The 26,229-nt window shown below is 48.6% G+C and overlaps 1 protein-coding gene across 2 annotated transcripts in view; it reads left to right on the forward strand.

Moving 5' to 3' along the window:
• HSPG2 (heparan sulfate proteoglycan 2) overlaps positions 1-26,229 on the forward strand; it is a 948,088-nt gene that overhangs the window by 278,541 nt on the left and 643,318 nt on the right. For both annotated transcript variants that reach the window (XM_078642606.1, XM_078642605.1), the window contains one exon: positions 24,092-24,201. In XM_078642606.1, the coding sequence (XP_078498732.1) occupies positions 24,092-24,201 (110 nt within the window). The remainder of the gene's footprint in view (positions 1-24,091; positions 24,202-26,229) is intronic.

Here is a 26,229-nt window from a genome sequence, read left to right on the forward strand (position 1 = left end):
GTTCTTTAGATTACAACTCTTCAAGGAGACACTTCCGATGTCCAGCAGGGTTTCAGGCAGGCACGTTTTGCCGCTATATAGAAAATCCCACCCTTAAATCTTACCAGGTGTGTATAGTGTCCGTTTAATTTAAGGTGTGATAAGTGTATTTATTTAACTCCATATTCTAACACTAATTGAATAACTGGACGCAGAGCAAAGACTGTGGTGTTAAACATAATACAGAAGGAAGTAATATTGACGTGTATGGAATGCACAATTTGCAATCCATTTATTTATTTTTATTTATTTTTAAAGTTTTATATAGCGCGAACAAGATCTTTGCAGATATCAGAGCGCTTTACAGAAACAGTAGGTAGGATAAACAAGACTCTTAAATCAATATGAGATTCCGTAGACAGTGAGATGCAAAAATAGGGTATCAATCATACAAGAGTATACAGAGTAATAACAATCAAGAAACAATAATATGGAAGCAGTACAATGTCTAAACGGATAAGATTATAGCACCCCAGAGGGTGAGTAAACACAATGTTGAAAGCAAAGAAGTAGTCAGTAGTGGGTGCGTTGCAGGTTATTGAGGCACTCAAGTCCTAGTGTACAACCCAATAAACAAGTTGGAAATCAATAGTATAGCATCCGTGCAATGAATTAGATTCAGAAGCAGACAAAAAATGGACTGACATAGATAAGTATTCAGACAGCCGATAATGTGGGAGCCAAATACTGTCATTGTTCCAGTATCAATAGTGTTCAGGTGTATTTAGCCATAAGGATGGCCTTCACCTCTTTCTTGAAGAGTATAGTGGACGGGATAAGCCTGGTTTCTGGTGGGAGTGCATTCCAGATCCTAGGTGCCATTCTAGAGAAGGAGCGTTTGTATGTTCTTTCCTTCCGGAATCTCCGTGGTTTCAGGAGGAGAGTGTTTGTGCTTCTGTTGGATCTTGAGCCTCCTGATACAATAGGGGCCTGCTCTGGAAGGAGGTGTCACCTCCTCCTGCGCTTAAAATAAGAAGCTGCCTTGGACAGGCAAATAGTAACACTTGGGAGAAGGGCCGCTCCACTGTTCAGGCGGACAGGCTGACACTTTGGACAGGAGAGTGGAAATCAGTTACCTGGTTTTCCAGGGGTGTGTAGGCCCCTTGGTAGCCACACCTCTTGGATGGGCAAGGGAGCTCCACACGCCAGGAAGGGGGTCTTGCCGTATTGGAAGTGACCAGAATCGTGCATCCTGGGATGCCCAGATGCCACACTTTGCAGGAAGTGGTCATGAGGTGCGAGGGAACCTTGTAGGCCATTGGCTACCAACTGCATCCTGCCCTGTGGGCATTTTCTTTGCATAAGCAGGGCACCCTGAACTCAGATATTGACTATAGTGGAAGAGGGACCCAGAAAGGAATGACTTGCTGCAACTTAGAACTGGCAAAGAAAGGCTGCACCACCGTGGACTGCACTTGCTGCAGCACGTAGCTAGCAAAGGAGAGGGACTGTGCCTGCTGATACCCTACTTAAGAAGTTGTCGTCTCGAGAGAGCCCAGCCAAAGCCAAGATACTCCTAGGGCCAGCTGACTGGCTTCCTGTTTGCAGTACAGGGACAAAACATCTAAAGAAACGTGCTGGGGCCAGTTGGTGGCCCAAAGTCTTCAGTTCTACACTAGGCAGCACCAGGGACCAAGACCCAATGCACAAAGATGCAGCGGGCTCGCTGAGCCTGGGAGTGCCATCAAGCGCAGCTAGGACCTCCAGAGGACGGGTTATCAATCCAGGCAGGATTGGCATGTGACTGCAATACTAGGCAACTGATTGTCCAGTGGAGACTGGGCTTAAACCAACACAGAGAGGACTCGGCGGATGACCAGGATCACCTCTTCTTCTTCATGGACCGAAGAGTAGTTGCAGCAAGACCCTGCCCCCGTCAACCGCATCACATTCACAGCATCCTTTGAGCACCTTCAGCATCCTTCCTCCCTTGGATCAGGACCAGTTCTATGGGAAAGCCCTGCAACGGATAAAACGATCTGAACTGCCTAAAGCCTGTTTCACTTGCAGATGTAACCGTATTTGAATCCATGATTCAAAATAGCTTCCCTGCTTGCTCAGTTTCTGTGATCCACAACCCGTTTCTTTACTTCACTATACAGATTAAGAACAAAAAGGAAGGTGCACTAAACAAATCAAGAAGGTCTTCGTTCTTGGGAAATTCTTCTTTATTTATCCATTTCTTTTGAAAACAACAGCTGCACACAGCCAACGCGTTTCGTTACCCTGTGCCTGGGAACTTCGTCAGGGCAAAATAATGTATAATAGTCAGGACTTTTCAGGTAGACTCAAGCGCAGTATATATCCGTGAAAAAGTAGTCCGTCAGTACCAGAAAAGCAACCACGATCCTAGTATATGTCACACTTTATGGTCCCAAAATAGAGAGACAGATATAAATAAAACCGCCTGGGCGTGCATACAGAACCGAAGGAATATGTTTTCTTCCTCGAAAATAAATCTTAATGTGACAAAGAACACAAATAAGTGAAGAAATAGTCAGGCGGGAGCTCCTCTGGCTGCAACCAATCAGGTCTTTCTTGATGCGAAGTCGATCGTTGAGATGGCAGGCGTCTCCCTCGGTGCAGAATTTGCACATCTTTAGCAGCTGGTGCTGGAAGTAGTTGCACTTAAAAAGTTTATTTGTGAAACTAAGAAAGTAATTGTGCTTGACCTCGGTTAGCTGCTCTGTTCTTTTGTTCTGGTTGATTCTTTACTTCACTATGTATCATTTTCCTGAACTGCTCTGTTTGAGAGCACATTGAAATAATTCAATACAGGTTCAATGCTCTAAAAAAAAGGCACAACATTAACATAATGTAAAATCTTGCTTTATTTATTTAATGACATGACAAACTGATATTGGTTAACTTGTCACGTGGCTATTCGTGAATCATTTATGCAATTTTTTTTCTCCAATAAATATTACTCAATTCAGTGGTGTAATTGTTTTGTACTTAATTGCGAAGATTCCATACTGAGGGGAACCCAGTGCAACTTTGCGAATATAGGCAAGAAGTCCTCTCTACTTCCACAAAGCTTCTTTATTTATATTGTGGTTTAAATAACAGCCGCAGCATTTCGTTCCAAAAGGACATTCTTCAGGGCAAATCAGTGGTGGATCCGAGTAAATTCAATTGGTTGGTGCACGTTGTAGGATCAATGTACATCATTATGTGGTTGTGTAGAAAGGTCTCTCATGCAGTCAGCTAAAATGTTGAAACATCACTGAATGCTATTAAGTACGTGGGAACACCATGTCACACATATGGAGACAGTGGGTGTTTCTACACCCATGATGTCTCTTCTCTCAGTATGTGAACTGACCACATGGGGGAACCTTTGTACATGACCTACACAATAATGATGTACTATGATCCTACCTTGTGGACCAACTGATTGAACTTGGTTTAAATCTTTGCGGTCCCTAGCACAGGCAGGTATCTCTGACAGACCCCCATCTGTTTTTTCTCTGACACCTCGAGCTGTATCATGACTCCAAGGCCTGTGAGGACGATTTCCTTGCCATGAACCCCAAGGTGCTGCGGGAACGATCTGGCTCTGGTCACAAGACCACAACCTTTTCCGGAGCCACTGATGATGTTCCCGGCGCTGCCAACTCCATCATCAAACCCGACTCCCGACGTAGACTATGGCGTCGGCCAGAATGCGAACTTGTGAGTTGGAGCCAGGGCCTTCTTTTTTCGAGAGGCCCTGTGAGTAGTATGATTGGAGAGGTCCAAGGATCCTTATGGCTACCAGAAACCCTTAGAAGAGCCGGAGAACAACTGGTGTGAGGAACTGGCGGATACCAGTGGTCTGGACAACCCCCGCCCCAGACACTGGACTAGTCTCTTCTTCTGGTGTGACTACAGAGTAAGGGACTTCCCTTGCCATGGTGTCGAGGGCGGCTGAGGCCCTGGAACTTGTGTTGCACTTAGTGGCAATCAAAATGAACTTCTTCACAGTGGTGCTTCTCCCAGGGACACCTCCGCAAACAGGCAGAGGTCAGTCTCCTCCCCATCTTTACAAGCGTGTTACATGACATATAAGCCCTATGTAAGATATTAAGTTGCACCAGGTGAAATTGTGCCTGGATCACTACCTCCCTAGGTGAGGATAGGGCTCATCCTCATCTATATCCCCCATATCCACCTTCCATCGCTGACGGAGCAGGTGCAGTTTGTTTGGCATATTGTTGATACATTTCTTATATGTTAGTGAGATCGCTTTGCCAGTCATATAGTCATCAAGTAACCCGGCTTCCAAGGGGGATGCTTCAGGCAGGGCCTCACCTTTGGGGACAGCTGTCATTATGGCATGTCAAACCTGGAGGTATCTAAAACTTTACGACTTGCTTAGACCATATTTGTGCTGTAATTTGGAAAAGGATGTTACTTTCCCTCCCTTCCAGAGATCCCCAACCCTGGAAATACAAATCAAGTCCCATTCATCAAACCCAGGCTCAAGTCTCCAAGTACCAAATTTATTGGAATCCCATAGGGGTGTGGATTGTGTGATTTTTCCCCTCCCAACCCAGTGTTTTGAGGGTCCTATGTCATATTTGGACCGTTAGTGCTGTTGGTCCCATGAATGCTGTATGTTTGGAAGGGGTGTAAAGTGCATGTTTGTAGTTGTGTGTTTGCAACAATTGGCGATCCATGGGGTTTCCTGGGTCCCCTTGGGGATAGTGCATCCATTGGTTGATCGTGGCAAGCTGTGCCGCTTGGTAGTATTTGTGAATATCTGAGAGTGCTATGCCTTTGTCATACCAGTCGCGGGTTAGTTTTGTGTGCGCTATACGAGGAGCCCTCCCATCCCACAGCAAGGTCCTCAGTTCAGATTCAATTGCACAAAAGTATACATCGGGGTCTGGGAATGGCGTATTTTGTACCACATATAGAAACCTGGGCAATGCCATCATTTTAAATAGCGCGCTCTAGCCAGTAAGGAGAGAGGCAGGGTCCTCCAATGACAGACATCCCTCTTAAGTTGCATCAAAGGGCCCTGGACATTTGTGATCGATAAAGGCCTTTGGGTCAGTGGTGACAAAGATCCCCAAATATCGGAAGCCATCACTAGTCACCTTTACTTTATTACGGTGAGACTGTCATGGAGCCTCCCCCTTAAGGACAAACAGCATTGATTTCGACCAATTAATGGTGCATCCTGGGTACTTCCCAAAGGAGGTAAATATATCCCATATCCGACTCTGGGAGGCATGTGGGGATGCCACGTACAGCAACATATCCGTATAAAGGGATATTCTGTCTCCCCACTCCTCTGCCCATCTCAGGCCACATATCAAGGGGTCCGCACAGACTCAAATTGCCAATGGTTCTAGGACTACAGCGAACAATGGGGGGTGGGGGGGGAGAGAGGGCAGCCCTGTCGAGTCCCTCGCCTTAATGGAAATTCTCTAGAGGTTTTTGCATTAACTACTACTCTGGCCAGTGGTTCAGTGTACAGTAGATGTTTCCAGGACAGGAACTGTGGGCTGAAGCCCATGTGTTCCAATACTGCAAAAAGGTATGGCCACTCCACCGTGTCAAACACCATACTGGCATCAGGTGACAGGATTGCGGTGTCCTCTTGGATAGATTGGACGCGACCCAGTAGTCCCTGGAGACGTAGCAGATTCAGGGCCGTGTTCCTGCCGGGCATAAAGCCAGATTGATCCGGATGGACTAATTTATTGATTATTTGGATCAGTCGCAGAGCTAGAAGCTATATTTTGCCTTCAGCATTAAGGAGGGCGATGGGCCTGTAAGAGGAGCAGTTCTCAGACTGCCTGCCATCTTTATGAATGACTACTATAGATGCCAGACTTTGGTCTCTGGGAAGTCTCTCCGCTTCCTGGCTCTCTGTATAAATTTTCAGTTAGTGGGGTGTGATCAGGTCCGTGGTGGTCTTATATAATTCTATCGGGAGTCCTGCGGGCCCCATGGCTTTACCTGATGCTATCTTTCAGATCGCCTGGGCTACATAGTCTGTGGTTGGGTCAGCTTCCATGAGGTCTCTATCTTCCATATTGAGGGTGGGGAGATGCAGGTCTCAGAGGAATTCCTGGGCTGTGCCCCCTGTTGCAGTACTTATATGTATATAATTGTTCGTAATAGTCAGCGAACACATTTGCTATATCTTGGGGGGGTGTGACTGATCCGCCCCCCTCCGGAGAGATTTCAGTGACCCCTCTGCTAGCCTTTTCTCTCTTGTCAAGCCACACTATTAGATTTCCAGTTTTCTCTCGTGGCTTGTAAATACGGTTTTGAGTCACGTGGTAGCTAAGTCTAGCCGCATATGTGGTCTGGTCTCTATATGCCTTCTTTTTAAGATCCAGATCATGCTTCACGTCAGTTGTGTGGTCTGTATCAAGCAGAGCCTCTAGTGCTAAGATGACCTCTAGTCTCGTTTGTTTTTTTGTGCCAAACAGTCAACGACAATACTTCACCATTGATTACCTTTTTTTAGGATTCCCAGAGAGCTTGGGCGGAATTCACCGAGCTCTTGTATTCTTTAAAGAAATTATCTGTGGCTTTCATCAGGCCCTCTCTAATATGTGGGACCCTCATGTACCATGGATTGAGGGTAATTTCCTTACTGGGTCCCTGTTTCTCAACACTATATATAGCCCATATGGAGGAGCGGCCAGATATTTCTGCGCTAGATGCTGCACCTCATGGAATCGTGGCAGTCGGTGAGCCAAGGTGAACAGAAGATCGATCCGAGAGAGGCTCCTGTGTGAAATGTAAACTTCTGAGTTGTGGGGTTTTGAGTGCGCCATATGTCTATTATCCCAATTGCCGTATGTAAAGTGGGTGGTGGAAAGTCAAAACTGATTTAAGATGGCTGGGTCTAAACTGGCATGGTGAGCAAAAAAACAATTAATTAAACCCATATCTGTTACTGGGGGTCAATGTTTGATTTGGTTAGCATTCGGGCCATCATCTGTTCTTGCTTTTGGCTTCGAACCACTGCATGCTTTTTGTTAAATCCATAACACATTTTTTTCAAGTAGCACATGAAGCAACATGCTATCCTCAGGCGTTAAGGATTGGTTTATATTTTATTTAGTGGCACTGGCAAGGCTCCATTGACTAAAGTGGTAGCAGGTTCCCTATTTTCAGGAATCCCCCAGCTTTCTCGATGAAGTACTAGGCAACATAATTGCTTAATTCTGTATAAGCCACGTGTCTAATTCACCATTAGCAGTAACTGTCCAAAAGGCTTTACCAGCAATAATGCCGTAACAACCAATATTCACCTCTTCAGCATGATTAACGACTGTGATTGGCATCATACTCTAAAATGGTAGCATTGCTGATGGGACCCTCTTAAATAATGCCTCTACACGCTTATTATATTACGTGGTGATTTATTGCTAATAATGCCTTAAACCTTATTTGCAAAAGTTACCGATGGAACGTTCTTGCTTACGCTTTCTGAAAGCACAACACTGGGACATTGTTTACATGGCCTCTTGTAAACAATTGTTGTTAATGCCGATTATTCTCTAAGGGGGCATTATTGGGAGCACTGCCTTTGGGCATAGTTGGGAATACTGCTTGAGGTGTCACTGCCTCTGATACTGCTGTGGGAGCAATGACCCCTCGAGCAGTTGATGACACTGCTTGGAGTCACTTTACTGCTAATGTTGCCTGAGGTGACCTTATCACTAACATGGCCTGATAGGAAACTATTGGCAGGCCTGTGTGGGGTCATTACTGCTTACACCAGCTGACCAGGCCAATTATTACTTCATGAGTAAGCATAAGCCATGACTCCTCCAATAGTGTCAGCAGTAATGTGTTCTTAAGGTATAACTGGCCAGAATGTCCTTTGGCAATATATGAAATAATGTTCGCTCTGAGACTGCTGCCAAAGACTGTTGCCCTACAAGCAGCATCACTGCTAGTACTGTTAATGTTTCCAGAGTACTTTTGTAGTAATGTGGTCTCGAGCCTTGTAAGCAATAATTTCTCCTCATAAGCAATCATTGTCCCATCTGACAAGTTAAGGAATCCAGTCCTCTTAAGCGGGATCAGCAGAAATGGCACCGTCATTTGTTTCCTTGGTTAGGGACAAAATGGGCTTGCGGAGGGCGCAGTCTTCTAAATCTTGGGGCCATCGGCCTGGACCCTCGGCTGAGTACCACACCGGTGTGGTTGGGACATTACTAGGTACTGGCTCGGCCCTCAGCCCTTGTCCTCTTCTACCTTACAGCTCGCCCAGTTCTCTGATCACATGCACTGCCTGCACAGTGGGCTGAAGGTGGTTGGTGGGGCTTCTTTAAACTGGCAGCACAGGCTTGATTCAAGTTCTCCTCTTCATGTTGATAAAGTCTGGAATGGGCACCCCCGCTCCCTCCTTTTAATTGTCTTGTACCCTTCTGATTCTTCAGGGGCCCGTGCTCCTGGGCAGCCTGGGACCTATACTAAAGTAGCTAGCTCAGGCAAGACTAGCATTCCCCTAACCTACACTCCAGTGGGGCTGGTTAGTGCTCTGTCCTTCTCCCCAGCAGAGATGGGTGCAAGAGGCCCTCTCCTAGTGGCGCCTTGCTTCCTGTGCTCCCTTTGGCTTTTTAAGCCCTTCTTACTCTCTAAATACAATGAAGGAATAAAGTGGGCAGCCTTAACCTCCATCGGATCCATTTTCATGTCACTTGTTTCACGTCTAGATCTCATTGGCTGGAGACAATTAGATTCATCCATGTGTTGGAAGCCGTGGTTGGCATCCACATATTGGTGGCCTTTCAGTGGAAGTTTGGTGCTGAGTCAAGTGATTTGTGAAGCACGGGAAGCATTCCACACAGCATGGATGTGACGAGTTAAAGCGTGATCAACAAAGCCTTTTTCTCATCTCGGTCACCTCTTGTATTGTCTGTCCGTGTCGCCTTAAGAAAAATGTTCCTTCCAGAAAATCCTTTCCAAGGTCTTGTGTAAAAGACAGACTTTTCTGCAGCGAATGAGTCCATGGTGACAATCACCATTGCAAAGTTTTTCCACTGTGGTCAATGAATTAATAAACAAATGAATTGACGCTTCTGGAGCCTGAGCTCTGCTGTTTCCAACTTTGAGTAGGTTTTCCATTAAGAAGCTGCATACCAGATCCGATTGGATGCATTGCTAGAATTGTCAGAATTGTGACTGAGCCAGCCCTCTCTTAGAATACATTTAACTGAACAAAGGAAAAGCGATGAAACCATATGCATTTCAAGCAATATGCGGTTGTGGTTTTATTAGCTGGGCAGTGGGCTTTGAGTTTCTTTTTCCTCCCGTCCCCAACCAACGAGGATGGAAATGGAAAAACTGTGATTTCATTTTAACCAGATTTGTTTTCTGTTTCATCCCTACCACTTTGCGGAGGTCAGAGGTTAGGCAGAACTGAGTTGGGCGGTGGATAAGCAAGACTGGGTGTGGAAACTATGACGGCTAGCCCCAGAGGCAGAATCGAGCCTTTGTGTGAGCCTTTCACAAGGGCCTCTTGTGTTGAGGAAATCCCCCCTGGAGGCCTCTGGCATCTTTCCCTGTATGATGAAGGCCAGGAAGGCCATGCGGGGACACAATGCCCTCTTGCACCATACATGGCGTGCAGGCTGGTGTGGCTGATGTGATGCCTTGCTAAATCGCCTGGAAGTTCATTTAGGAGGAAAAACAACAATAATTGTGACTTTTTTGCCAGAGTTCAAGTCTCCTGCAACTCCTAGGAATTGATGGGGTGTGGTCCTCTAAATCTGACCGAAAATCGGAAGATAATGTGGTCTATCTGTCTGTCTCGGGCTGTCTATCAATCCTGAAAGAAAGGTTAAAGTGACGTTACAGTTAAGTGAATGTCAGTGCCAACATAATGTTTTGAACAACAACAAAAACACAGAAATTCACCGGTTTTTAGTTAGTAGAGCGAACTAAAACCTACGCCCCTGCCTGCACAGTTTAAAACCTCACATATTACATTGTAGCAAAATAAAAATAAAAGTCTTTAGCCCCAGAGGGACCCCACCACGAGGCCTAGAGGGTTAGGGTATTGCTACCCTGCTCTCATGTCTTTTTTATTTTGCGTTTTTAAGATGGCTGCCACTACTTCCTGGTTGATGTGGTGGCAGCCAATCCGATCTCAGCAAGGTGTCTTTTGGTTCCACAGATCCTCTTCGGCATGAAATGTACGTTTTTTGGAATAAATTGCTCAAATTGCTGAACGGATTTACACCAAACCACAAAAAGCACTTTCTGGACCAAGATCTAGCTTTCTGCCAAATTTGGTGTAAATCCATTCAGCGGTTTGGGCTGTAGCTGTGTCTAAAGTTCCTATGGAAAAATGAATGGGGAAAATGTGATTTGGGACCCCTCTTTTTTTTTTTTTTTCTCGGACCCATGTGCAAAGTAGTCACAAAGAAGCACTTTTTTGGGAAAAGTACGCTGAGATTCTTCAAACAATGCCAAAGTTATCAGCAATACATACATTAGATAGACAGACAGATTACTGAAAGCATATTTATTTTAGTGATGGGAGTTCCAAACAGTGCATCGGTAGAGCTCGGGTAACACATCTGATGTGCCAGCAAATTGACTCTACAACTGTTAAGAACGCTTTTCAGCATTGACCTTTCTTTAATCCCCCAGCTCGGGCTATAGTGCCTTCCTGCAGGTCTATCATTTGACAGAGCTACCCATACACTAAACTGGAGGACTGTGACTTCCTGAAGGCCAGACCATGGTACTGAAGCATTCCACAGTTTCAATTCAGTAGCTGGAGACCTGAGTTGGACTCTGATCATCCCAGAATTTCTTCTGTAGTATTGGCCCTTCCTACACACTTTACTCCAAAGCTGGCCTTTCCTGTGGGCACAACGTAAACATTCTCCTTTAGCAGATAATTGCCTCCACACTAGACCTTCCTTCAGGCCTGATTCTGTAAAAGGTCTCTTCTGCAGGTCTGATGTAACACTTTGCATCCCTGCGTATCTGACTCTGGATCTTCCTCCAGACCCGATTCAGGCGTAGCACAATCTAGATTTTAGGCTGTGGTGCTGGCCTTTTCTGCAATCTCGACTTTTTTAGTCCATTACATACTATTTTTAAAACGTGACAAATTAGCAGTCTATGTAGGTATAGGCTTAGCTATATCTGATTGCGGTGGCCGTTTACATTTTATTTATTTATGCATATTTATCTATCGCAGACATTACCCAAAGATGCTAGAGCACATTACAGGAGAGATATTTCATTGCATGGAAGTTACAGATAGTTTAAGATAACACAGCTATTAATAATTACAGGGTTAAGAGTACAAGGTAGATCGTTACATACAACAGAATGTGTAAAAGCCATAAGAGGGTTGAGGTAGTATACAGTGTGTACAAAAGGCAAATCTGCCTTTAAAAAGGTTGAGGTAGTACATAGCCTTAATAAGCTTGAGGTAGTATAGAGGTCAGTGTCAATTAGTTGATTAGTGAATTAGCTAAAATACCATTGGAAGAGAAGGGCTTTCATGTCCATTGTGAAAATCGTCAGCATGGTAGTAGTGCGCAGGCTTGAAGGTAGCGAGTTCGAGATTCTGGTTGCGCTTCCTTTAGAAGGATTGTGCCATCAGTCGTTCTTCTTTTTTAAAGGACAAGGGTTCAAGGAGCATTGCTTAAGCATTTCGTGATGGTCTGGAGTGCGCATGATAGTTTGAGTTTGTCCGCCAGATAACGAGGAGTGGATGTGTGCAGGGCTTTATAGGTGATACAGGCGGTCTTGTAGATAGATACACCTTGCTTCAATTGGCAACCATTGGAGAGTCATCGGCATGGGGGTAAGGATCTCATCTCCTCCCTTCAGTGAGCGATAACTTCTCCCCACCAAAAAAAAGCAAACCAAAAACGATTTTGTTGGTAAATCTAAGTTCCGGTTGTGTTGGCACCTTTCCTTCGTGTGTGCTCTTTCCAGTGTTTGTAAAGTGCAGGCTCCGGAAAGGACACGTCAGTGGCGGTCCGCAGAGGGAACAGCTGCACAGTTGCAGGTGCTGTGACCGGAATGGGCCTTGGCTCTGGAGAGTGGCTGCTCTTCCTAGCACCATCTTCCCCTGTTGTGCAGTGTTTTCATTTCTCTGAACAGCTGCATCCCCAGCAGCTTCCTCTGGAATCTTCTTCCTTGACAAACGTCCCCCCTGGTGCTCCGAACCCCTGAGCGCTGGAGGATAGGTTAGTCCAATGTCTTTCCTCTGCCGTCTTAGTCAGGGGTGCCCATGCCACTCGTTTTTTGCACCTTTTCCTGATATCCCGTCCCTAAATGAGGCCTATGAGTTTTATATATTTTGTAGCAGAGTCTAGACTTGTGAGAGCTATGGGAGGTGAGCTGCCCTTCGAGTACAGCTGTTCTGCACAACTGGCTGCTAGTTACTTTGTAAACTGCGGCTACTTCAACCTAACACTAGATCGACTCCTAATGTAGCCACTAAATGGACACTACTACATCCTTGCACCCTCTATATTCCTACTGGGGTAGTTGATGTTACTGGGTTGCACATCCTAGCCACCCCCTTTCCCACAGCATGAGCTTCAGTTACATAAGGAGCTTCATTCCTCAATATGTGCCTTGGAAGAACTGGCAAGACCTGCCTGGATTTAAAGGGTTGGGTGCCCCTGATGGAGCACCACCTTCCTGCCTGCTGCATTCCCCCCCGGGCCGCTGCTTGCCTCGTTCGCCGCACGACCTGCACGTTACTGTTCACCACGTGCAAGTCCAGGAAGTACAGTCCTGGCGCCTCCTTGTGAACCGCGCAGGCGCACTAGCGCCTGACCTCTAATTCGGTCATTGCCAGGCACAGGGCCATCTGACTGTGGGACTCCCAGCAAAGATGGTCAAGGCGAGGGTGTATTGCCTCCGTTCTCTTGGTCGGAAGGGGACAGCCATTACACATCAGCCCCTTCTGTCGAAGACTGTGATTGTCTCTGAATGCGATATTCATCATGCAGTCTCTCACCCCCCCCCCCCCCCCGTTTTTTAAAGTTTTCCTATGTTGTTTTGGCAGCACTGGTGTCTTATCTCTGCAGATCTTTAGTGCGTATCCTGTTTGTTACAACTGCACAATTTTAAATCCAGATGGGGAGGGGGGTGGAGGAGGGGAGTTCTCCTTGCCAGTGACTTATCTGCAGTGAGAAGTCGAAACACTACAAACAGTCCAGTTTTCTGGCATCTTTTCTGCACGCCAAGGAGATCTCGCTGTTGTCACGCCGACCACGCCCACCGCGTGCCTGGTACCCAATGAAGAGCGTAATTATTTGATTTAAATTACTTGTAGTTGCAGCTAAGTGGTGAACTCAACAGGTAGGAAATAAAGCGTCTGAAAGGGTCAAAGGTGTTAGAAATTGTGCGGATAAGAAAGCAATCCAAACGAGCATTAGCAAAGCCATTAGTTCTGGCCTTGTTAGCAAGGGTGAAAATATTTTCTTTTGCGACAAACGACAAATACAATTTTTTTAATAAGGAACGTCCCATACACACCAGTCATTGCACTGAAGCGCACTAATTTAAATTTCGCTATCACATGTGATCATGATCAGACAACATGCTGTCACTCGGTGCAAGAGAGCCATGGACTGTAAAAAGGAGGAGCAAAATAAATATGGAAATGGGGTATCTGTGGATTCCCACAAGTTCCTGTTAATGAAATGCAAATTATCCCACTTTCTGACTCTCCTTTACCCCTCCTGCCCCCCCTCATTTGTTTGCCTTGCCCCCCAACCCCCACACAAGTTCCTGGCTCGTCTTGACTCCTGCCCCTTTGGCTTACCTTGATTACCCCCACTTCCTGGTTTGCCTTGACATCTACCTCCATTGCTCACCTTTAAACCCCCCCCCCCCCCGTCCAGTTCCCATGAAGCTCCCTTGAAGCCCCGCTCCCCAGTCTTCCCTTGGACCCCCAATCCACGGTCTACGCTTTATTCTCCGCATACAGGTCTTTCCTTGAACCCCACTCACCCTGGTCTGTATATTTTCATTTGTCAGGTCCCCATTATTCCTGCTGCCAGGCACCCTCGTACTCCCCCAGCTCCAATTTACCAGTCCCTTGTTCACTTTACTCCACTCACTTGGTTCCCCTCCCCTTCTTCCCCACTCTTCAGTACCACTCCTTGGCTCCCCTGTTCCTGCTCCTTGGCTCCCCTGTTCCAGCTCCTTGGCTCCCCTGTTCCAGCTCCTTGGCTCCCCTGTTCCAGCTCCTTGGCTCCCCTGTTCCTGCTCCTTGGCTCCCCTGTTCCTGCTCCTTGGCTCCCCTGTTCCTGCTCCTTGGCTCCCCTGTTCCTGCTCCTTGGCTCCCCTGTTCCTGCTCCTTGGCTCCCCTGTTCCCGCTCCTTGGCTCCCCTGTTCCCGCTCCTTGGCTCCCCTGTTCCCGCTCCTTGGCTCCCCTGTCCCCGCACTCCTGGGCTCCCCTGTCCCCGCACTCCTGGGCTCCCCTGTCCCCGCACTCCTGGGCTCCCCTGTCCCCGCACTCCTGGGCTCCCCTGTCCCCGCACTCCTGGGCTCCCCTGTCCCCGCACTCCTGGGCTCCCCTGTCCCCGCACTCCTGGGGCTCCCCTGTCCCCGCACTCCTGGGGCTCCCCTGTCCCCGCACTCCTGGGGCTCCCCTGTCCCCGCACTCCTGGGGCTCCCCTGTCCCCCCCCCATTCCTGGGCTCCCCTGTCCCCCCCCATTCCTGGGCTCCCTGCCCCCTCACTCCTGGGCTCCCTGCCCCCTCACTCCTGGGCTCCCTGCCCCCCTCACTCCTGGGCTCCCTGCCCCCCTCACTCCTGGGCTCCCTGCCCCCCTCACTCCTGGGCTCCCTGCCCCCCTCACTCCTGGGCACCCTGCCCCCCCTCACTCCTGGGCTCCCTGCCCCCCCTCACTCCTGGGCTCCCTGCCCCCCCCCCCCCCCACTCCTGGGCTCCCTGTCCCCCCCCCACTCCTGGGCTCCCTGTCCCCCCCCCCCCCCACTCCTGGGGCTCCCCTGTCCCCGCACTCCTAGGCTCCCCTGTCCCCCCCCCATTCCTGGGCTCCCCTGTCCCCCCCCATTCCTGGGCTCCCTGCCCCCTCACTCCTGGGCTCCCTGCCCCCCTCACTCCTGGGCTCCCTGCCCCCCTCACTCCTGGGCTCCCTGCCCCCCTCACTCCTGGGCTCCCTGCCCCCCTCACTCCTGGGCTCCCTGCCCCCCTCACTCCTGGGCTCCCTGCCCCCCTCACTCCTGGGCACCCTGCCCCCCTCACTCCTGGGCTCCCTGCCCCCCCTCACTCCTGGGCTCCCTGCCCCCCCCCCCCCCACTCCTGGGCTCCCTGTCCCCCCCCCACTCCTGGGCTCCCTGTCCCCCCCCCCCCCCCACTCCTGGGCTCCCTGTCCCCCCCCCCCACTCCTGGGCTCCTTGTCCCCCCCCCCCACTCCTAGGCTCCTTGTCCCCCCCCCCACTCCTAGGCTCCTTGTTCCCCCCACACTCCTGGGTTCCCCGTTCCCCCCACACTCCTGGGTTCCCCGTTCCCCCCACACTCCTGGGCTTCCCGTTTCCCCCCACACTCCTGGGCTTCCCGTTTCCCCCCACACTCCTGGGCTTCCCGTTTCCCCCCACACTCCTGGGCTTCCCGTTTCCCCCCACACTCCTGGGCTCCCTGTTCCCACACTCTGGTTCCTAGTTTGTTCCCAGTAGCCACCTCCTGTGTAGGAGCCGGGGTGACATTCGACAGCTGAAGAGTGGCTCCTGTTGAGGTGTGGCCCTTCGGTGTGAGACGTGAGCGCTGCTATTGTTGTGGCTAATAGGCAGCAGGACCCAAGTATGTAAGCCGCAGCTGCCACTGTCCCTGCCCTGGAATAGCCTGTGCTGAACAGGAGCAGCTGCTATGTTACTGCTGCGGCTCAAGGTAACATGTCTGGAATGTTATCAATGAAACTCCTGAATTCTGTGTCCGCGCCTGACTTGTCTATACTGCTCCCAGGGTACAAGTCCTAAATACAAATCCTGCGAGACTAATTAGCATATGCAACGACTTCAAGTGCAGACAGCAGTGACATCACATGAACTAGTGATGTCACACACTATCCTATCCCTCGGTAAAACCGGCCTCTTTTACAGCAAAAGTTGAGGTACAGCTTTGGTTATGAAAAATAATGTAAACACATGTATACAATTTATATATTTGTATCTAAACCAAACACGCATGTGCATTAACTTGTCTGTCAATGCAAAACAGTTAATGTTTTCCACCATAAGAGAGCTCACGTTTAAAAAAGTTATCAATGTATTTGTAACCATTTATTCATTTACCAAACCATGAGCCTCTTCCCACTACCACAGCCAGAAACTCCATTACAGAACTAACAGTATTGGCTGAGGACCGGTTCCACGTAGATTAGGGAGCAGCGCCCTCTCGTGATAGGTCCTGGGAATAGCGAACCTGACTTCGTAGTCACAGTAGCATTATCAGGCCGGTTGGAACGTCACCTTTCGTGTTCCGCGTTTCCGGTATCGTCCGCGTTAAGTATTTCGTGCCCTGGGGTTCGTGTGTATTCGTTATATGCGATGACTGGCGGTTCATTCTTTGTGACACTTTGTTCTGCGTGGCATGTGATAATAGCCAAACGTGTATTATGTTACGTGGTAGTCGATTTGTAATGTTTGTCGATATCAGCTGTACACGACAGAGCTGTAACGTTCGTGTTTATATGCGGCATACGATGTAACATATGGTTAATACATTGGAATTTGATGCTGAGAAGAACCAACTCAGTGCATTGAACTATTCCAAATGAACACCTTTGTGAAAACTAGTCTTTCGGCAGTGAATGTTTGTCTAGGGGTCGTTCATTGAGCAGAGTTATACATTTAACAAATAGTTCCCGTATGCTTTTTCGGATGTGTTGTGTTGTGGGGGGTTGTGTGGTCCCTAGGGGTACAATCTTGGGTCCTACACTCGGGGGGCACCTGGGATGAACTAGGCCTAACACGTGGCCATAGAAATTAATGACAGGGCACTAAAGGATGTTTATGGCTCTCCGCACCCTCGCCTAACTGGCGTACGTGCGTGCGTGGCCCCTCTTTATTAGACTAGGTCACATGACCTAACGCTGCACGCCTGTTGCGTCACAGGCGTGCAGAAGCTGGAACACAACATTCCTCCTAAAACATGAAAGAAGAAAATGCAAATATAAAAGTTCAACTTGGAATTTCTTAAATGGCAGTCTCTGCTTAAAGCACTTCAGTTCGACATGCACAATTTGAAATTGATAACACTTTAGCAAAAACAGACATAGCTAGTATCAGAACAGTCTTACATGAAGTGATCCCGAAGACGACAGGAGGGTTCTGGATTTCTTCTCAGCCTGTATTGGGACCTCCCTCGCCTCGGGGTGACGTCATCACTGGTCCGGACTGTGGGTCGTGGGCTGGTGGTTGCGGAATCAGGAACTTCCTGATCTCCAGTGTCGTGCTCAGCATCATTCAAACCGCCACTGTCCTCTTCGGGAATGGTGTTCCTCCGATAGTCCTCCTGGGCTTCAGTTGGGTCTAGAACGACTAAGACTTGCATCCGAATTGTTTGCTGGTGGTTCTGGAGTTGGTCTCGGCTCCGGTTCAGGGTGAAACTGTTTGAAGTGTGACACATTCCGGGTCACTATTTCTCTCCCTCTGGAGGCTATTATGCGGGTGCCTTTCACACTGATGACACGCCAGGGTCCCCGTTCATAGGTCAGCCTGAATTTCCCGCTGGTTGCTCTATTCTTTAATAGCACCAAGTCTCCTCTGTTGATCTTGGCTGCCACAGCCCTCCTTCTCTGGCTGACTTGGGCATAGGCTTTCTGCCTCTTCCTTTTCCTTTTAATTCTGCCTTCATCCGCCACCTCCGGTGTCCATCGTGGATGATGAGGAATGGAGTCGGCCACCACGCGTCCCATGAGAATGTGTGCCGGGGCCACCCCTGTGGTGGTGTGGGGTGTTTGTCGGTAGCTCCGTAGGAATGTGAATATGGCCATTTCCACTGACTGTCCTTTGTCATGCGCAATCCGGATTACTTTGTTCAGGGTTCGCATGAAGCGTTCAGCTTCCCCATTGGCTTGCGGCCAGCGGGGGGTGATGCCGAGTGCCAAGGGCATTCAGGTAGTTGGCTAATTCCTGGCCTTGGAATGGGGGCCCGTTGTCCGTCCGCAGTTCACGTATCACTCCGTGGGCGGCTATGGTCTTTTCCAGTTTGGGTATTACTTCCGCAGCACTGGTGTTGGTTATAATTTCGACTTCCGGATATTTGGAATGATCATCAATTACGACCATGGTGTGTCGCCCGTCAGGTAGGCTGCCGAAGTCAATGCTGACACGCTCCCACGGTTGTTGAGGCCGAGGCTCAACTAGGACTGGCGCTTCTCGCGGAACGTCTCCCGTGACTTGGCAGGCTGAGCAGGATCTTAGTCTTTTCAACTAGATCATCCATGAGTGGAAACCACACTTTGGTCCTCAATCTTGCCTTGGTCTTGACCATTCCTTGGTGGCCAACGTGGGCCAGTTGTACCACCTGTTCAGCCAAGGCCGAGGGTATTACCAGCCGGTGGCCCCGTAATAGGCAGCCTGTGTTGTCTTCATTCAGTTCCCCTTTTACATGGTGTAAGCTCTCCATGATGCGTTGGGCTTCCGGTGTGAGTAATTTCCAGTCCTCCTTGGCACGGTGCCAGTTTCCTCTCCGAAGGGCTTCCCGGGCCCTTTGTAGAGAGTCCTCTTTCAAAGTGGCCTCTGCGATATCACTCACGGAAATGATACATGGACATGATCGTGCAGTGACACACTTGACATAGGCTTCCGTGTCTTCGGCATCCTCCATTTCTTCTGGTGTGGCTGCCCGCGGATGCCGTGAGAGGTAGTCTGCTGGATTCTGTGACCCTGGTTGATATTCTAATTGGCAATTGTAATCTTGGAGTTGCAGCATCCATTTTTCTATGCGGGGTGGTGGTTTTGTCGAGGTCCCCGAAAACAGTGCGACTAGCGGCTTGTGATCTGTGATTACGGTGAATGGTTTTCCATATAGATAGAGATGAAAGTGTCTACATCCCCAATGTATGGCTATGGCCTCTTTTTCAATCTGTGAGTAGCGTTGTTCCGTGTCCGTGAGTGAACGACTGGCTAACGCCACCGGAGCCCAGTCCATCTCATCCCGCTGTTTTTGCATCAGCACCGCACCTAGCCCTGCTGGACCAGCATCTACAGCTACCAGGGTGAGTTTTCGGGGGTCAAAGAACGCTAAGGTGGTGGTGTCCGAGAGGGCTGCTTTGATGCTCTCGAAGGCTTTCTCTTGCTCCGGTCCCCATGTCCAGGGTGTTGAGTCTTTCGTGAGTTCTCTCAGTGGGAGTGTAAGGTTGGCGAGATCTCTGATGGATCTCCCACAGTAGTTGACCATCCCTAAGAAACTGCGAACTTCGGTGACGGTGGTGGGGGGCTTGGCATCTTTGACGTCCTTGACTTTCTCAGGATCCGGGTTGACTCCGTCAGCGGAGAATGTGTATCCGAAGAACCCTATCTTCCGCCTCAGGAACTCACACTTTTCCCTATGTAGGGTGAGGCCAGCGTCTCTCAGCCTCCGGAACACCTGCACTAGTCGTTGGTTGTGCTCTGTTATGGTGCGGGCGTGTATCATAATGTCATCGCTGACATTGATCACACCCGGTATGTCAGCGATCAGTTCCTGGATCATGTTCTGGAATACTTCTGCCGCACTGGATAAGCCGAAGCTGAGTCGGGTGTACCTCCTGAGACCTACGTGGGTCGAGAATGTTGTTATATTTCGTGATTCTTCATCCAGCACCAGTTGATGATACCCAGACCGGAGGTCCAGTTTCGAAAACCAGCAGGCCTCTGCCATCTCTCCAATCAGGTCATCAATGGTAGGCGTGATGTGGCGTTCCCTCTTGATGGCAGCATTGGGAAGGCGCATGTCCACACAGATTCGGACGGCTCCCGGCTGTTTTGGCTTCCGAGTTACCACGATGGGCGATACCCACGGGGTGGGGCCCGTCACTTTTTCGATGATGCCTGCGGCCTCTAGCTTTTTGAGTTCTTCTTCCACCAGGGGCCTGAGATGGAAGGCGATGCGGCGATGTCGCAATGCCACCGGCTGCACGGTCTGGTCAACGTGTAGGTGTATTTCGCGACTGTGAATCTGCCGATGCCCTTGAATATGTCTGAGAAGTCCATTACGAGCTGCTGCACTGATTCTTCGTGAACTCCAAGTGCGAACGTGACGACTCCTAGGTCTTCCGCAGCCCGGCATCCAAGTAACATGCCCTGCCCATCTTCTGACACGAAAACGTTCGTGGTGACGGTCTTGTCGCCGTGGTTGATTACTGTCCTGAACTTTCCTCTGATTTTGAGAGGGGTCTCCTGACCGTATGCGAACACCGTGATGGGCGAAGGACTCAAGGCAGGGGGTCGAGTCATTGTTCTGTATAGAGCTGCACTCATGAGGTTGATGGTGGCTCCTGTATCCACCACGGCCATGATGTCTTGCTCAGCCACTCTGATCCAGCATTGTGGGAGTTTCCTAGCTCGGCGAGTAGCTGTGCCAATCATGTGCACTTTGTGCACCGTCCTTTCCTCTTCTTCATCATCATCCATGTCGCTCTGGCTCGGATCACCTTCAGGCACTGCGTTCACCACCTGCCGTGGCTTGCGGAACTTCTTCGAGCGGCATACCTTTTCAAAGTGATTGAACTTGCCGCACCCCGAGCATCGCTTCCCTCGAGCTGGGCATTCCGGTGCTGGATGGTTCGGGCCTCCACAGTATCCACAGGATTTGCCGGACGCCCCTGCCGATGTCCCAGCGGATTTCTTGTTCCACTTGGTCGGTGAGTTGACCTGGATTTTGTTGACTGGTTCTGCTTTGACCGGCGCTTGGAGGGCTGCCTCCATATGAGCAGCTCGAGCTTTGGACAGTTCCTTCGTGCGGCCGAGGGTCAGGATATAAGCTAGCGGTTTTCCTGACTCTTCCAGTATCCGTTCTCTTAACTTCGCTGAGGCGCAGCCCGAATTATTTGACCCCGTATTTCTTCAGTGGTGTCCGCGAATCCACATGACAACGCCAGTCGCTTTAGCCTGGCGTGGTACGTGTCCAATGACTCTTCCGGCAGCTGCCGTGCTTGCCTGAATATGAACCTTTCATAGTCCTGATTGGCCATGGGTTCGAAGTATGCATTCAGGGCGTTGATGAGTGAGTGATGAGTCTTTGGAGTCGCCTCTGTTAGTGTCTTGGCGATGGTGTGCACATCCTTGCCTCCTAGGTGGAGCACCATGGCTCTCTTCTGTTCTTTGTGTACTTTTGTAGCTTCAAAGAAAACCAATAGCCTGTCCACCCAGTCTTTCCATTTGGGGGCCAGTGAGGATGGCGAGCCTTCCACCACAAAGGGCTCGATGGGTGGTATTGTAGCCATGGCACGACTGGTGGGGGACCAGGCACCGTGTGTTGGGTGAGCTGTGGGCTGTTCACCAGGGAGTCGTTGGCCAGGAAGCTGGCGTGAGGGCTGCCACCACTTGTTTTCCTACCCCTTCCGCGGGGTTTGCCCGGGCACCGTGTGAAGAGTGTGACGTGAGTGTGTGTAGGCACAGTTATCTCCCTGAAGCAGCAGAATGCAGGGCGCGCCCGACCTGCTCGTCCCTCGTGCGCGACAGCGGCCGCCTGCCGGAGCTGAAGGCACCGCGTCCGCGCGATGCGTGGGAAATGGCAGGGGCGCGGCCCAGGTGCGGAGATCCGGACTCGCGGGCGCCGGCGGAAGCGAGCTTCACGCACCGGCAGCGAGCCCGGGTGCGGCGCTGTCCAGGGGCGTTGAGGCACAGAATGGGAGCCTGCGGGCCGAAGGATCGCCGCAGCGGTGCGCCCGGTAAGGGCCGGGGACAAGACGGCAGTCCGGCGGGCGGGGCGCAGGGGGGAGGAACAGCTCACCTGCACGCCCAGCGGGCTCCGCACGCCGTCTGTGTGCTTGCACGGTGTGTGGGGCCTCGGGGCACGAGCACCGCGAGCAGGGGCACAAGCTTGCGGCCGCCGCAAGAGGAGGCAGGCGCACCACACACGCGGCGAGGGCACGACAACCACCCTCGTCGCCAGTTGTTGTGTTGTGGGGGGTTGTGTGGTCCCTAGGGGCACAATCTTGGGTCCTACACTCGGGGGCACCTGGGATGAACTAGGCCTAACACGTGGCCATAGAACTTAATGACACGGGCACTAAAGGATGTTTATGGCTCTCCGCACCCTCGCCTAACTGGCTTACGTGCATGCGTGGCCCCTCTTTATTAGACTAGGTCACATGACCTAACGCTGCACGCCTGTTGCGTCACAGGCGTGCAGAAGCTGGAACACAACAGGATGTTCCATCATATTTACCCGCAATTAAGCAGTGATCAGCCTAGATTAGAAGTTCCATGCGTTACACAGCCCCCCAAAAGTTCCCTCTTCTGAAGACAGCCATGATAGTTTGGAGCGAAAGAAACACAACTTGTCGTATTTGTCTTCAGATGGAGTTCTTTATCCAAAATGGGTATACTTTGCTATCCAGCGAGACATTGAAAGCAGTGTTGACTTGGAATTCGTATTTATTGTTTTGCATTGGAGTCAGGGTTTCTGTCCTGTATACTTAATTTTGTGCGATCTGAAATGGCACCCCTGCATCCTCGGAGCTCTTCGTAATGTTACACACAGGAGCTCTTTCCCCGTTAGTTTAGGCACGCGGGTACCTGAAGATTTCTAGATCAGGTTAAGGCTACAGTCTGTGGCGGGTGTGTCATTGTGCTCATCTCTCGGTGGAAGTTTAGGAATCACAATTATCTGCCACATTACTTAAATCATAAAAATGAGTGGAAGTGCAAAGCTTTAATTTCTAAATTGACAAAAACTTTTTTAAGTTACTGCTGCCAACTTTGCCTGATGTACTGAGGTGATCACTGTCGGTAATGTTGAATAACGAGGCCACTGATACAATTTTGTCTGATGTGATTGCTATCCTATGTTGGCAGAATTGGCAGGAGATTTTTTAATCCCGGCCTTGCCATTTAAAGCCATAACCACAATCACGAGAAGGGAAAGAAAAGAATTGTGAACTACTTTATATATAATAAGGAGTTTTTAATTGGTATTCTGGGGAAAGTGGAACGTATTTTGGACTATCACCATATTCATAATCTGATTTGGATATGCGGTAAATCCGAATAGTGCCATCATTTAATACCTACAAACGGCAGCGATCAGTGGTCCTCTATGCGATTGTGCATCGATAAAACATCCAGAGATTCTCATAATAAGGCTACTCACCTGTGTAAACTACGATTGTTGGGAAAGACTTATAGCAAGCCTGAAGAAGGAGGTTGGACCAGTGTTAATCCTCCAAAACGCGTTGCTTTTTGGCCTACGTCTTGCAAAAATGTTCTGATTAAATTTATTATGTATTGTATTATCTATGACATTTATGATGGATTAATGTATGTCTTACTTTTGTTATAACCATTGATCTTTTTATATTGTGACTTTTTATTTTTATTGTTTTTAATGTTTAACGCATGTGTAACATTTTTAACATAACTTGCATTTGATACAAACAAATCTAATAAAAAAAATAAATTTCTGGCAACTGATTAAATTGACGCACTGTATGCAATAGGGTGTGACTGAAGTTTGGATGTTGTATACAAGAATGGTATGCTAAAAGGAAATCCCAAAGGGAGTTATTCTTAGACTTATATTGCTATTACAAGGCCAACAATAATAATAGCTCGGTAAAAAGTTAATTGAACATAAGAGCCCTCATGTTGCACAATGGATTACCTGGTGCCACGTTCTGGGCATTGGGCACAGTTCCCATTATTGCTATCATTCCTCTTCCACTTGGGTCTTAGGCTATGGATTAAGAAGGTTAAAGTTTAGCGATATAAATTTCCCTGTGGGAACGAATTAAGAAGCTCACCGAGTGTTTCATGTGGACCAAAAGAAAGGAGAGCTGCAAGGACTGCCGCTAGAGAGAGAGATTTGGATTTTGTTAAGAAATGGCTGTTGCAGTCCGTTTGTTCTAACAGTTCTTCTTTACGCTTTTGTAGTGTACTACCGGGCGCTTGTGAATTTCACAAATTCAATTGAATTCACCCCTGATCTGGAAAATGCTGCTTCTGAGGAGTTTCGGGAGGTTTCTGAGGCGGTTGTGGATACGGTAAGAGAACTGACATGGTTGGGGGGGGGGGTGTTTAAGGGTGCATCTGGTACCATGCTACTTGTGGTGGCCTACATGGTCCCCTAGTATTACTGTGGCCTTAAAGGGGCACTTGTTATGGGGGATAATTTAGGGATTGTGAGAGCAGATACTCTGCCATTAATTGGCAGGGCTCCCTCGCTGCCAAAACCACAGTTTTCTCTCCCCATTTAGAAGGTGGGGATCTGTCTGCCTCAGTGCCGCTTGGTGACAGTGGAGGGCACTCTGCCCTCTATAGGATGGGGCGTTCACCACCGATTTTCCTTTTTCTTGTTTTCCTGCCCATAATACAGAATAAAATGATGAGTGGGCTCAAAAAAATGGTCGCCCGCTTGTCATTCAGCTGTGACAAAAGTGCCTCCACTGCATTGGGAGTTGCCTTTTAGCAAAGATATCACATCAAGGAAGGCTCTGATCTCTGTAAAGTACACAGTCCTTATTGATCAATGGAGGCTGGACCGACCTCTAGCTAATAAAGCTAAAAGTTTATATGCCTCCTATGCTAAATCATGTGAAGAAGTTAATTCTACAATGTGGCCAAATACATTTTGAAGAAATCAGAACGTTAATAAATGTAAAAAAATCTTTAAATGTCTTTGATATTTTTTGTTTGTTTTGATATTCAGGAATGGCAGCAGTCATTAGACACATGACCTTTTTGGTTCCAAACCGTGTCAGAGCAATCAGTGATGGTAGATCTCTAACTATGGCTCTTGATCCTTGTTGGAGGAGTGGATCTAGACCTTCTGTTGTCCCGATGATTTGGTTTGCTGCCCCGGCTTCTAAGTGGTCCATATGATAACAATAGTATTGTGGAATAAATAAATATTATATATTCAAAAAAGTTTTTCATAAAAGTAGAATACCTACAGTCATACAAAATCTACTTAAAATGTCAGTGTGGTGAGAAAGCGGTCCTTGTTGCTGAGACAATCATAGCATTTATGTGTTAAGTATAGAAATATGTGTCTCAGATCAAAAGTACGGTTATAGCCCGCATATCATAAGTTAATAACATTTGGACAGATCTTTGGAGACATGTTTGTTTATCCCACAATAATATTAGCATAGGGCCCTCTGTGGTTTGAAATATTATTGCTGCCCCAAGTCCTTAGTACTCACTAGTGTTTTCCCTTGTCCTATAATACATAACTGGCTTCTACATGTGGCCTTCAGTCTTTAAGGATAAAGAGCCGTCCAAGGCTGCTCTTTCCAGAACATGTCCTCTTGAGTTGTTTACAAGTGACAGGCTCCTAATGACCACTAGTCCCTAGTGATGGTTCTCAGTAAACAATGCTGAGGTTGTTTGTGCATACTAGCGGTTCCATGGATGTATACAAACTGCTTGCTCTTTTTCATGGTTATGATGGTGTACGCCGCAGACTGTCTCTTGATGAAGGAGATACGCTTACATGTTGGGGGTAAACACCTTTATTGTGTTGTAAACCATGATTAACAGATTGGCGACCACGAAGAGACTGGTGACCTATCGGTTCAGTGATTTACATCTCCCATTTTCCAGGATTTAAAGATTTGTACAGGGAAGGGAAGGCAGGATGAATGAGTGCAAACTGACACCGTGCAAAAGACAGAGATCTTTAATCAGGAGTGCAGTGTTAAAATGCAGCTATGACAGTGGGTGGAGGAGGATGTTACAGGTATGAAGCCATACTTTAGACTTTTAGGCATTCATGGTAGATGCAGAAATAGCGAAGCAAATATAAATGACTTGTGGCAGATCCCACCACATAATAGCACTGAATGAGCAATGGTCCTGGAGGCTAATTTCTGCATAAACTTGTCTAAAGTAGGTCGGACAGGCACCAATTGTCATCAAGTCCTTAATTAATTACACTCCAGCTTTGATTTATTAGGCTCATTTACAAGTTGCTTCTCATAGCAAATACTTGTTGATTGTGACATTGGTAGGTGGTCTATAGTAGTAGAGGTCACCTCCGTTAATTCCTCCCATGCTTCTGGTGGGTGACT

The sequence above is a fragment of the Lissotriton helveticus genome, chromosome 5_1 (assembly GCF_964261635.1).
Source record: "Lissotriton helveticus chromosome 5_1, aLisHel1.1, whole genome shotgun sequence".
Classification (NCBI taxonomy): Eukaryota; Metazoa; Chordata; class Amphibia; order Caudata; family Salamandridae; genus Lissotriton; species Lissotriton helveticus.